The sequence below is a fragment of the Cnephaeus nilssonii genome (genome assembly GCF_951640355.1).
Source record: "Cnephaeus nilssonii genome assembly, chromosome: 19".
Taxonomy (NCBI): Eukaryota; Metazoa; Chordata; class Mammalia; order Chiroptera; family Vespertilionidae; genus Cnephaeus; species Cnephaeus nilssonii.
In genome coordinates this window covers 18,209,374-18,222,410 of record NC_137090.1, presented here as the reverse complement: position 1 = coordinate 18,222,410, position 13,037 = coordinate 18,209,374, and the positions used below count along the sequence as shown (strand labels likewise).

Sequence of the window (13,037 nt, the reverse complement as noted above, 5' to 3'; positions counted from 1 at the left end):
ATCACTAATGTTTCTATCTCTCTCTCTCTCCCTCTCCCTTCCTCTCTAAAATCAATAAAAATATATTTTAAAAATAAATTAATTAATTAAATAAGATAAAAATGCAAAGCTTTTACTCCAACCTAATTATCCAACCCACAGATTAATGAATTTCAAGAGCTCAGAGGGGGAATGGCAAACTGTGGCCAGCCACTGCCTATTTTTGTAAATAAAGTTTTATTTGAACACAACCATGTTCATTTTTTTATTATTCTCTACAGCTGCTTTCATGCTACAATAGAGTTGAGTAGTTGCAGCAAAGACAGTCTGGCCCCCAAAGCCTAAGATACTTACTAAATGGCACTTTAAGAGAAAGTCTGTCAATCTTCTACCCATTAGATTATCTAGTTCAGCCTACACTTTACAGATAGGTAAATTGAGGCCCACAAAGGAATGACTTCTGTAAGGTCAAATTCAAGCTAAGAAACAAGGAAGAAATCCATTCTTACCTAGCCAGAAAATTCTCAAAACACACATCTACCCCCTACCCAGTTTGAGAGTGAACCTCAGGCTCTCATACCACAAGTGAGTATATTTACCAATAAACTGATTAGGGGAGAACTTTGGGCCTAATTCATATCCAAGAATACCTGCTCAAGGTCTAAGGTAAACTTTGGTAGATTCTAGAAAAAGTTAATTTGAAAGCCACATAAACTCAAATTAAAGAAGATTTTAAAACAAGTAAGTGATGGTTCAGCCTCAAATAATTGCCAATTCATTTAATTGCCTATTTAATGTAACCCAATAATCCCACTCCTAGAATATCCCCTATGGAAACACCAGTCTGGGTGACCTAAGATAGATCTATCACATTTAGAATAGCTTTAGAATAGCACCATCTGTAAAAGCAAAGAGGGACTAAAGTTTCAATAGGGCTACTTTTCAAGGCAAATCTGACATTCTTAAAAAGAGCCACATCAAGGGATATGATATCACCGTAAAACTTAAGAATATTGGAGACCATGAAAAGCTTAAACGCTTTTAGAAAGAAAACAAACAAACCAACAGGTTAGACATGATGGAAATACTGGTAATCAGAATGGTCCTAGACTTCTCAACAGCAACACTACATGCTAGAACACAATAAAGCAAATATTTCAAGTAAAATTGATTTTTTTATATAGGATCCTATAACCAGTCAAACTATTAATCTAGTTTTAGGGTTGAAAAGGGCATTTTCAGACATGTAATGAAAAATAAGGGGTGGGGGATATTTCTCATGCATCCATCTTAGGAAACAATTAAGAGCTTATATTGAAAAAAGGAAGTAAACCAAGAAAGATGTAGGACATAAAAAACAGAATCAACATGGCAAAGCAGCAAAAACAGAGCAACAAGCAACAGTTCAGGTGAGAGCAGAAATGCTGAAGGCTGCAGAAGAGAGATCAGCAAGGAAAATATGGAATTGCTACATTGTAGAGTTTGGAAAATAGGAAATGGTAAAATATTTTATCTATCTATTTATTTATTATAATCCTCACTCGAGGATATGTTATTATTGCTTTTTAGAGAGAGAGGAAGGGAGAGAGAAACATCAATCAGTTGCCTCCCACACACACCCAATCTGGGATCCACCTACAACCTAGGTATGTGCCCTAACCAAGAATCAAACTGGCAAACCTTTGGTGCACCAAAGGATGCAGCAACCAGGACAAGAAATGGTAAGATATTTTAAAGTAAGGGATAGTACCCTAGGCTAAGTACATAGAACACTAAGCAGTTGAAAAAAAACGGGGGGCAATAATTTCAGGAAAACAATTACAAAGAAAGTACTAACAAAAAAACAAAAAAAAAGTACTAACCATAGCACATTATTTGATTCAAGTGTAACATTTAATAGCCACAATAGTGTAATCAATCCCTCATGACTTATCCTGACCAAGAATCATGCTATATAACTATAATGAGAGCATAGAAGAAAGTAAGGGTAACTTATCAGGGCTAAATGCTCATCTACTATATCAAAGTCAAGAGAGAAATGTCTAAAATTGATAAATGAAATATAAGCATATCATTTTAAAATACACCAGAAAAATAAAAACCAGCTACAAGAATTGAAAACCGTTGCCTCTGGAAAGGTAGGAAGAGGTACATCAAGGAACCACTTTTGTTCACTGTGAGTCTTTAATACTATTTTATCAATGTTTATGTACTACATTGATAGAGATATAATGATATGGGAAAACCCTGCTTTATAACAAATAAAAAATAAGTTTAATATGATCCTAGTTACCTTTATTTCTTTTTTTAATATGTAGATAAAAACATGATATAAAAAATGGAATTTTAAAAATACATAAAAACATGTACCATGGTTATCTTTAGTTGGTAGGATTACAGATGATTTTCATTTTCATCTGTTATCATGTGTATTTTCCCAAAAGAGTAAACCCACACTATTTTTGCGATTTTTCATTGTAATTTTAATAACAACTTGAGAATAGATGAGAACACAGGGGAATGAGGGAGAGTTAGAGGGCCATGGGCTGGTTTGAAAACCTGGAAAACTGGTGTTTAAGGAACAGGCAAAAAAAGAAGACATGGAGGAACAATGAAAGAACTAGAAGTATCAAGAGTGCTTTCTCCTACCATTGTAAATAATTGAAGTAAATGTATTATTTATTATAGTTCTGGAATAAATCAGATGTTCAATAAACTAATTTTTTAAATGGAGAAGTTAAACATTTAATATTTCTTAAATAAAGTTGTTTTAATGTACATTTTTACTTAAATATTTTTTACCTTATCAGTTGACAGCTTTCAATAGAATAAAATACTACCTTCAACACACTATAAGTAAGGTCTCTACATCATCAAAGAATCTCCATCTTCAGCTCAGGAACAAATCAACAGATAATAGCTAATATTTACTGAACCAGGCATTTCATATGCATTAACCCATTTAACCATCACAACACCTTGAATAAGTACTATATCTCCATTTTATAAATAAGGAAAGTGAGGCACAAAGAGTTGAGCAAATTGCCCATCATCACAGAGCACAGATTCAAACCTATGAAATCTGGATTCAGATTCTTCACTCTTTAAATCTCCATGCTACCTGCTTTGGTCTCTAATTTATTTTTTTTTTTTACATTTATAAAATACATATCTAGAATCCTCAACTTCTCATACATCATGATAATCTAAAATTTTATGTTTGGCTTACATATGTCCGTGCCTCTGATGCCTGGCACAAGTCCTCACACTAACAGTGTAAAAATCAACTCCACTCACACTGGTCTCTGACAGATCCTTCTGGAATTAGTTCTTCAGGCTGGCCTAAGGCAATCCAGCTCTCTTTCCTTTTAAGAGAACTTTGTTTCTTTGTTGTTTTTTAATCCTTACCTGAGGACATTTTTCCCACTGATTTTTAGAGAGAAAGGGAAGGAGGGGGGCTGGAGGGGGGGGAACATGGATGTGAGAGAGATACATCGACTGGTTGCCTCCTGCAACCGAGGTACATGCCTTCAACAGGGAATAGAACCCACGACCACTAGGCAAAACCGGCCAGGACAAGAACTTTGTTTTAACACTACAGTACCAAACAGCCTTTCCAAAGAACCGACAAGATGGCGGAAGTGGAACAGAAAAGAAAGCGAACCTCTGGCTGCGCCCATCTTGAACAGCTGCTGGACTAGACCTATGAGCATCAGGATGCAACTGCACAGCGCCCCGCAGCGGGTGGCGGCTGAACCCGGGCCTGCAAAGGAAGCAGCACTTTGCGGCCGAAGCCAGCGCCTGCGCAAGGAGGGAAGCCAGCGCCTGCGCAAGGAGGAGGTGCCGACCATAGAGAAGCCCAAGGTGATCAAGCCACACATTCGGGACATGATCACCCTGACCGAGATGGTTGGAGCACTGTGGGCATCTAAGCGGCAAGACTTGCAACCAGGTGGAAAGCAACCCTGAGATGACTGATGGGCCACTACCTGAGCAATTCTCCATCACCTACAAGCAAGTGAAGCCCTGCCAGCCAGCACCAGGGCTACCCACTCCTCTATTGTCACCCCCTCAGGTAGCCAAGAAAGGCACAGATATATCTTATAAAACAAACTATTGTAACAAACAAAATAAGTCTGTCTGCTTAAGATGATTCTATTAAAACTGCATTTGTAATGGTCCAGCTGTTCCATTCCTGGGATATACCCAAAATAAAAACATATTGCCCTAACCAGTTTGGCTCAGTAGATAGATTGTCTGTGGACTGAAGGGCCCCAGGTTCGATTCCGGTCAAGGGCATGTACCTTGGTTGCGGGCACATCCCCAGTAGGGGGTGTGCAAGAGGCAGCTGATCGATGTTTCTAACTCTCTATCCCTGTCCCTTTCTCTCTGTAAAAAAAAAAAATCAATAAAATATATTTTTAAAAAAACACATATTGTACAGCAAAAAATCCATACAGAATATTTGCAGCAGCATTATTCATAATAGACAAAAAGTGAAAACAATTCAAATGTTCATGAACTGGTGAATGGATAAGCAAAATGTGGTATATCCATGTAATGGAATATTATTCAGATATAGTACTGGTATATGCTATAACATGTATGAACCTGAAAACAATCTGCTAAGTGAAAGAAGCCACATATTATATATCTCCATTTATATAAAATGTCCAGAAGAGACATATCAGCAGAAAATGAAAGTAAGTGGTTGCCAAGGGATAGAAAGGGAGAAGGAGAGGACAGGGAGTGACTGCTATGGTATGGAATCCAACCCCAGTGGGAGGGTGTGCAGGAGGCAGCCCATCAATGACTCTCATCATTAATGTTTCTCTCTCTCTCCCTCTCCTTTCCTCTGAAATCAATAAAGATATACAAAAATCATTGATCGGCTACCTCCAGCATGCCCCACTCTGGGGATTGAGCCTGCATGTGCCCTGACCGGGAATCAAACCTTGATCTCCTGGTTCATGTCGACGCTCAACCACTGACCACCACCAGCCGTGCCATTTTCTTTCTTTTAATTTTCATGTTTAACTTCTTCAGGTACTTATACCTGAAACAAATCTCAATCATTTCCCCCCTTTCTTTTAAAATTTCAGAGAGGAAGGGCAATGGAGAGATAGAAACATCAATGATGAGAATCATTAATTGGCTGCCTCCTGCACTCCCCTTACTGGGAATCAAGCATACAACCCAGGCATGTGCCCTTGACTGGAATTGAACCCAGGACCCTTCAGTCCTCTCAGGCCGACGCTCTATCCATTGAGCCAAACCAGCTAGGGCTCATTAATTTCCCTTATAAAGCTGAATTCCTATGGCTACTTACTGAAGACAGTACCATTCTTATAGAGGCATATTTGATGCATTCCTCTCTCTGTCTATACTTGTGATGTTGTTGAGGCATGGAGAACTTTGAAGCACTTCCTGAATTGATCTTCCATCCAAGGCTACAAAACCCATCCAGATCCCCATCAGCTATCTCATTCTCTTCCAATCTATCCTGCAGAACAGAATCTATGCTAAACTTTCTAACATCCCAGGGAAATCATTTCCCACTTGTTTTTAGATCTTCTGATTGATCCCCAATACCTGCAAATAAAACAGATTTGAAATAGATTGGTGGGGAGGTGCTCCAGAAACTATCTCCTCCAGTTTCGTACTTCTGCATGGTACTGACGGAAATGTAACATATCCCCTGAGTGTTCCAGGAGTAAAAATGACCGAGGACCACTGATCTAACCCAACCCTTACCCTACAGATAAGGAAGGAAAAATACAAATGCTCTAATATGGTTGTGTAGGTCCTGCCCAACACGGAGCTTTACAGTTTATTTCCTATTCTCACACACAAGCTCTTGCTAAACCAGGTTACTTAAGACTGCCCACATTTTAAAATCAGTGCCTTGGTTCATGCTGCTCCTTCCCTCCACCTGTCCATCCTCACTGTCCACATGCTCATCCAGGAAGCATAAGCCCACAACAACTCCACCAGGAAGGTATGATCTCGATCTCCTTTAAACTTCCACTACCCTTTGTACCTCACTTGTAGCAATCAGAATTTACAAATACACTGAAAAGATATTTGGTTGACACCGATGGAAATAAATACTGTCAAGCCAATTACAAATTCTACTTTTCAGATATAAATCTACAGTTCATTCATGGATGGCATCTATAACACTGATCGAGGACATAACTCCCACAACACCAGAGCTTTTGCTTCCTGTAATCATCAGAAGTTCCTAATTTCAAAATTCCAGCTAAGAATCTTCAGAAGTTCCATACAAGTTAAATGCAAGAACTAGTCTATTTCAACTATGACTTAAATTTTTTAAATTAGCAAATGCTAGGTTTGAAGGTGCTGTCAGAACTTTTCCAAAAGCCTATTCAAAATAGGTTTTCTATGCAATCCTTCAAGGTATTGGCAGAGTATGTCATAAAACCTATAGGCTAGCTCTGGCCAGTGTGGCTCAGTTGGTTGAGCGTTGTGCACCAAAAGGTTGATCGTTCAATTCCCAGTTAGGGCACATGCCCAGGTTTCAGGTTCAGTCCTGGTCGGGTGCTTATGGGAGGCAACCAATCGATGCTCCTCTCTCACATTGATGTTTCTCTCTCTCTCTCAAATCATGTTTTGTTTAAAAATGTAAAAAACAAAACAAAACACTACAGTTGTTGACTAAAACAACTTTTAATTTTAACAATAAAAATAAACAAAAGCCTTATTTAACCCGGCTGGCATGACTCAGTGGTTGAGCACTGATCTATAAGCCAGAATGGTTTCAATTCCCATTCAGGGTACATGCCTGGGTTGTGGGCTTGATCCCCAGTGGGGGGCCATGCAGGAGGCAGCCAATCAAAGATTCTTTCTCATCATTGATGTTTCTATCTCTCTCTCCCTCTTCCTTCCTCTCTGAAAGCAATAAAAATATATTTTAAAAAATAAAAGCCTTATTTAGCCAAATACCTCTAGCTTAAGCAAACCTAGATGATTTCAATTTTATATTACCAAATTGTCATGTGAGTGCCTTACATACCCATTTAAATTTTTTTTCATAAAAGAAAAACATTTAACCTTCAGTTAATAAACCCTTTTAAATCTATGATTTTAGAAAATTAAGCTAGCAATGTCAACCAGGGTCTCTGCACCATCAAGTTATACTACCTACAACGTACTTAATAGATGAATAAGTTATTTCTTATACTAGGAATTTATTATTACTTAAGTCAACATTCTAGTTTATAAAATTAACCTAAATTACCAATAAATTATATACCTCTTTTAGCCTTGATAGTACGCAGGATTCAAATCATATTTCTTTATGTGCTTCTGAAATATTTTAAACCAACACTAGAATGTTTTTACTTCCAAAGCATATACTCAGATACACATTTATCTAACAACCATCTTTCCAGCCTTTATCGACTGTAAGTACAGACAAAACAAACCTACAAAAAACTAGTAAAACGAGTGCTTACCCCAAACAACTCACTGTCATGCACTGTTACTCATTCTAGACAAGTGGGCGTAGTCTAAAAGTTTAGAACACAATATATATTATTCCTTTTACCATAATCTTGAGAAATAATGTGTTTCAAAAGTAAAACATCCAGCAAGTTAACACCCATCCAATAAAGAAAGGAAAATGCCTGGCAAGCAAAACACACTAACTCTGCTACTAAAAACATTCATTGGTCACTCGCCTATTAACATCTAATCAGACCAGTTTTTAGTTTTCCAAATCTAAAATATTTAAGAGTTATGGCACCCAGTGAAGAATGATCAAAAAACTTCATCTATTACAAGTTCTCACCAATCTTTGATGAGCACCTGCTACTGCTACATTCAAGACATTTTGCTAGGAAATGCAAGGGATGTAAGATTAATATAAGGATATATAATCCTTAAATTCATATAAAGATAGGACAAGTATACACAATGTAGACTGTCACATAAGCACATAAATATAAAAGTTTTAGTCACATTAGTATTGTAATCACTTTTTTTAATTTTCCCAAGCCCCTAACTCAGGGCCTGGCATAATAAATGCTCAATAAATGTTAGGGGGGGGGGGGGGGGAGGAGAGACACCCAACCACAAATTGTAATTTAACTCAGCATACACAGCTATCAATCCTAAGTATTATTTGCTAGGCCTTCAAAGAGAAGCTAAGGATAGCTGAACTGCCCTGCCAAAACGCCCTGGGATAGTGTAATTCAGCCTCCAACTTTTTTTCAAACGTGGGCTCTTTCTTAACTATAGGAGATGTATTAAAATCAAATTGGCATGAAATGAAAACTGGCATAGTCCCCTCTACATGCAATAAATACTTGGCACTTGATTCATTCCCTTCATTTTCCACCCAGCAACTCTCCCCGCCCCCTAAAAAAATTAAAATACAGGCAGATATGTTCTTTCTGTGAGGCAAAATAAGTTACCTTTTTCATTTGCTGTTAGGACAATCTAAATGGGATTACATCTGGCTTAATATTCACACTCCTCCAATAAGTATTAAAGCATGTATAAAAAATGGAAACATTTAAACTTATTTAACCACTTCTACTACCCTAGTCTCTTTTTAAAACGCAAGTGATACACCTTACTTTCTTAAGATCCTATTTCCTCATAAACTTTACTTTGTAAATGCTCTTAAAACTGGATTCTAATTTAGTTAATACAGATTAACAAACATAAAGGAAAAATCTTGTAGGTTATCGCTACAAGTAATGCTTTTTTCACAACTTAGTAAGATGCAACTCCATATTTAATACAAAGCAGCAATTGTGTGCTTTAAAAAAAAAAAATGTATCTAAGCACCAAGCCAGAGAAACTTTCTGTGAGAAGTTAGGAGTCACCATGAAGAAATTCATTACAGATCCAGCAGAACTTTTGTCCTCCGAAATGGGATAAAAAAGAAAAAGTCATTTTTTTCTACTAAATCCCCCTATACTTTTGCTGTGTGACTTAGAAGTTGGTCCAAAAAGTTCATCTCCAGCAATTGCGCCTGCTACACGTTCTCCTGCAACAGGTGACACGAAACTGCATTTCTCGGGCCAAGCAAAAGGATCCAATCGGCAAGACGCGTGTTCCTACCATTTCTTCCTTTTACTTTGGATCTTACCAAAATGACTTTGAATCGGATGAATGACCACGTTTGTTTTGGTTTATGTTTTGGTTTTCTGCTTTTTAATCAGCCACTCACGAGCAACTGGGGCGCGAGCCCATTAGCACTCAAGAATACAAACAAACCCAGGACCCGAGAAGGCTCCCCCTGCGACCCAAACGGGTCCACTTCCTCGACACAATTTTAAAACCACCCCGAGGCTCCGGGTGGGAAGAGAAACTTGGTATGTGCCTGTGTGTGTAGGTGTGTGAGCCACAACCTGTCTAAACCCTCAATTCCTTGGTAAGGAACAGCCATACAATAAACAAACACCTGAAAGAAGCCCCATTAGAAATGCAGAGAGGTCTGCAAAGACGAGCAGAGCCTTCTTTCACTCCAAAACCCCAAACCAGCACAAGGGGAGGGAAAGAAGTGCAACAGACACGCGTGTGCCCAAGTTCGGGTCCTGCCCCACGGAGACACCGCGCTGGCACCCACCGGGAAGAGGAAAAGCAGGGGCTCGGGGGCAGAGAGAGCGAGCGAGCGAGCGTGTGGCCTGCAAACTGCAACAATGCAATCTCCATTTTGAACAATGAGCCTCTTTCCTCTGGTAAATCTAGTTTTGTGGGGTGTTTTTTTTTTTGTGTTGTTTTGTTTTTTTGTCACTTGATGTCACGTCGCCTTTCCCCTCCGCCGGGGCGAGGCGGGGGTGGGGGAGCCCCGAGGGGAGTGAGCGCGGGGGAGGGCGGGGGAGGTGGGGAGGGCGCCCGCACCGAGGCGGGGTGGGTACCTGGAGTGCTGCTGTAGGTGCTATGGCTCCTGAAGCTGCTTTCCGTGCAGTAACTGGCGTCGTCGTCATCGTCTTCCATCTCCTCCGGATAATCGGAGTCATCGTCGTCCTCTTCCATCTCGTCTTCCTCGTCGCCCTCCGAGTCCTGGGTCTCCTCGGCGTCGCCGTCCTCCTCCTCGGAGACCATGTCCTCCTCCTCCTCGCTCTCGTGGTCATCGTACACCACTTTGTTGACGGCCCTCCGGGCCGGGGTGGTCCGGGCCAGGTGGCCGCCGCCGCCCCCGCCCCCCGTCCTGCCGCCCCCGCCTCCTCGCCCCCCCCGGCCCGGGGCGCTGGTGCTGGGGGGGGCCGGCGGCGGCGGCGGCGGCGGCTTCCTCCGGCTGCTGCCGCCCCCCCTGGGCGAGCTCAGCCGCGTCTTGGGCGCCACCTCAGCCTGGGCGGCGGCCCACCTGCCCCGGCTGCTGCCGCGGTGCCGCGAGCGGAGCCCCCCGATGGGTCCGGACGTGGGCGGCGGCGGCGGCGGCGGCGGGGCCGGGGCGCAGCGCTCGGCTGCGGGAGCCGCAGGCTGCTTGGGCGGCCTGCCCCGCCGGCCCCTCATGTCGGAGCTCCGGCGGGGGGGGAGAAGGGAAAGCGGAGGGGGAGGGGAGCGTGGGGGCGCCGGGGCCGGGTGGGGAGGCCCGCGGGGCCGGGCGGGAGGGGCCCGGCCGGCGGAAGCGGGTGGAGGGAGAAGGCTCAATCCGAATTGCTGGGGCCCCACTCCGGATCGCCTTCAGCCGCCATCTTGTTTCTTCCCTCTCGCTCGGTGACTGGGGGAACCGACAGCGGCCGCAGGCCCGGAGCGCGGTCACGTGAGCTGCGCCGCCGACGAGCCTGGGACGGAGCGAGGCCCCCGGCGGCCGCTAGGGGGAGCGCGGGAGCGCCGGGCCGGGGGCGGGGAGCCCGGGGCGCCTCCGCGCGGCGCGGCCGGACCTCAGACGTGGGCGGCGCGGGACCGGCGGGGCGCTCGCTGCCCCTCGAGAAGTGCCCAGCGCCGAAGTCTGGGGAGACGACTACCTCCGCGGAACCCTCTCGGCAGGGCCTCCTTCCCGCGTCTCCCCACCCCTGGCTCGGAGAGGAGGGCAGGGGAGCCCCCAAATGTATCCCTCGCCCGCCTCCCTGGGGAAGCTGATGCTCAGAGAGCCAGAGGGTACGCGGAGGGGGCGACTCGAGCAACCGCGGGGGCCGGCTTCGCCCGCGACGGAGGGAAATTAGCTGGGGGGGGGGGGCTGGGAGAGGAGCCCCCAGAAATGGGAAACTCCCCGGGCTTGGTTCTCGGGAGTCCTGACAGGGATCCCAATGGCAACTGCTTGGGGGCTGTGCCAGGAGCCACGCCCCGGACCCCCAGGCAGTCACTCTGGGGCTGCAGCCGCGAGGATCCCCACCCGGAAGCCTCGGATAAGCCCCGGGAGGAACTCCGTCCCAGCCTCCTTCCACCTTCCCCAGGATCCCAGCTGGAAACTCCAACAGCCCCGCTAGGACTTTCCGGCAGAAAGAGTGGCTTCCTGCCCAAAACCTGCCTCAAAACGTAGGTTTGAGTTACCAGGAAGTCACTTTAATCTTTTTACCTCTCCAGTCACAGGCCTCAGCTTAGCCCAGGGGAGGAATCCAGATGATGAAAGGACAGGCATCCCCAGACCAAGCCAGGGAGGCTCAAGAATTAGCCCACCCAATGCGTAAATAAGGGAAACAACAAAACCGATGTTCCTCCCTTCCTTCCTCTCTCTCGAATCTAAAAAAAAAGAAAGAAAAGAAATGTAGGCTCCGGTCCACTGAGTGGCTTACTACACTCTAGTTACAAGGATAGAAAGCAAAAGTGAAATGCAAATGAATCTCAGAGGGTAGGCGGGGTGGGTGGGTGGGTGGGTGGGTGGGTGGGAAGAGATTAACCAAAGAACTTGTATGCATAACCCATAGACACAGACAATAGGGTGATGGAGGCCTGGGGCAGGGTGTGGGTGAGGGCTTGAAGGGGCCAATGGGGGGAAAAGGGAGCCCTTGTAATACTTTCAACAATAAGGATTAAGAAAGAAAAAATGCCAGACCAGTTTAGCTCAGTGGTTGAGCCTGGACCTATAAACCGGGAGGCCGGGATTTGATTCCAGGTCAGAGCACATGCGGGGGTTACAGGCTCCATCCCCAGTAGGGGGCGTGCAGAAGGCAGCCAATCAATGATTCTCTCATCATTGATGTTTCTGATTCTCCCTTCCTCTGAAACCAACACAAATATATTATTTTTTTGAGAAAGAAAATGTAAAACACAAGCATTAACTGACAATTTAATTTATTCAGTATAATTCAGTTAAGCATCAAGGGTGACAAACGTGCCTTCAGAGTCCGGTTAAGTAATGAAAGTAAATAAAGTGGGCAAGGTGAGGACTTTGTCAAATGGAAGAGCCTGTGGTTTTGTTTAAAGAAAGCTGTGGGCCCTGGGACATGTGGCTTAGTTGGGAGGAGCGTATCCATACACCGAAAGGTTGCAGGTTCAATTCCCAGACACATAAAAGTTTCTCTTTCTCTAAAATCAATGAAAATGTACTCGGGCGAGGATTTTTTTTAAAAAAGGGAAGCTGTGGGAATATGGGTTTAAAATGGCTAGATCTTCAAGTTTTTCAAGAGAAGGTGCAAATGTTAGCAACTAAGTCAATTTTTTAAAAACACTTCACATTGAGCAAATTACATGTTGTTCTGATACAGCCCAGAATCTACAAGTTTGCAACCTGTATTCTGCACTATGTAAAGTACAGTCCCATGTACTATAGGAAAAATATTAGAAATGGTGACAGCCTTCAGAGTTCATAAGCTATTTGTGGAGGAGGCCGATTTACAAAAAAAAATACTATAGATGACACAACAAGAGGTATTTTTGTATTCTTGGTGTTTTTAATTGCAAGCAACAGAAACACTGGCTCATTTACACAGAAAAGAAATTCATGAGAAGGATATTGACACCTCCAGAGTCGCTAGTTGTAAGTATAAATGGAATCCAAGCTCTCAAGCGGTTTGTCTTCCAGCTGGTCTCGGGAGCTGTGTATTCCACGGGACATTCTACTATTTCATAAAGCCAGCTGCTTCTGGTTATTGGGCTCCACAATAGGGCTAGCCAATCTGACAGCCAGTTTCTTCTTT

General features: G+C 43.5%; 1 protein-coding gene across 16 annotated transcripts in view; it reads right to left on the bottom strand.

Annotated features, from left to right (window-relative positions):
• The window catches only part of BPTF (bromodomain PHD finger transcription factor), a 112,995-nt gene extending 101,408 nt beyond the window's left edge, over window positions 1-11,587 (bottom strand). For 4 of the 16 annotated variants that reach the window (XM_079798407.1, XM_079798415.1, XM_079798421.1 and 1 more), the window contains exon 1: window positions 9,873-11,587. In XM_079798407.1, coding sequence (XP_079654533.1) covers window positions 9,873-10,470 — 598 coding nt within the window. In that variant the 5' untranslated portion in view covers window positions 10,471-11,587. The remainder of the gene's footprint in view (window positions 1-9,872) is intronic. The other 12 variants (XM_079798419.1, XM_079798410.1, XM_079798417.1 and 9 more) reach the window with 8 other exon arrangements.
• Between the last annotated feature and the right edge of the window lie 1,450 nt (window positions 11,588-13,037).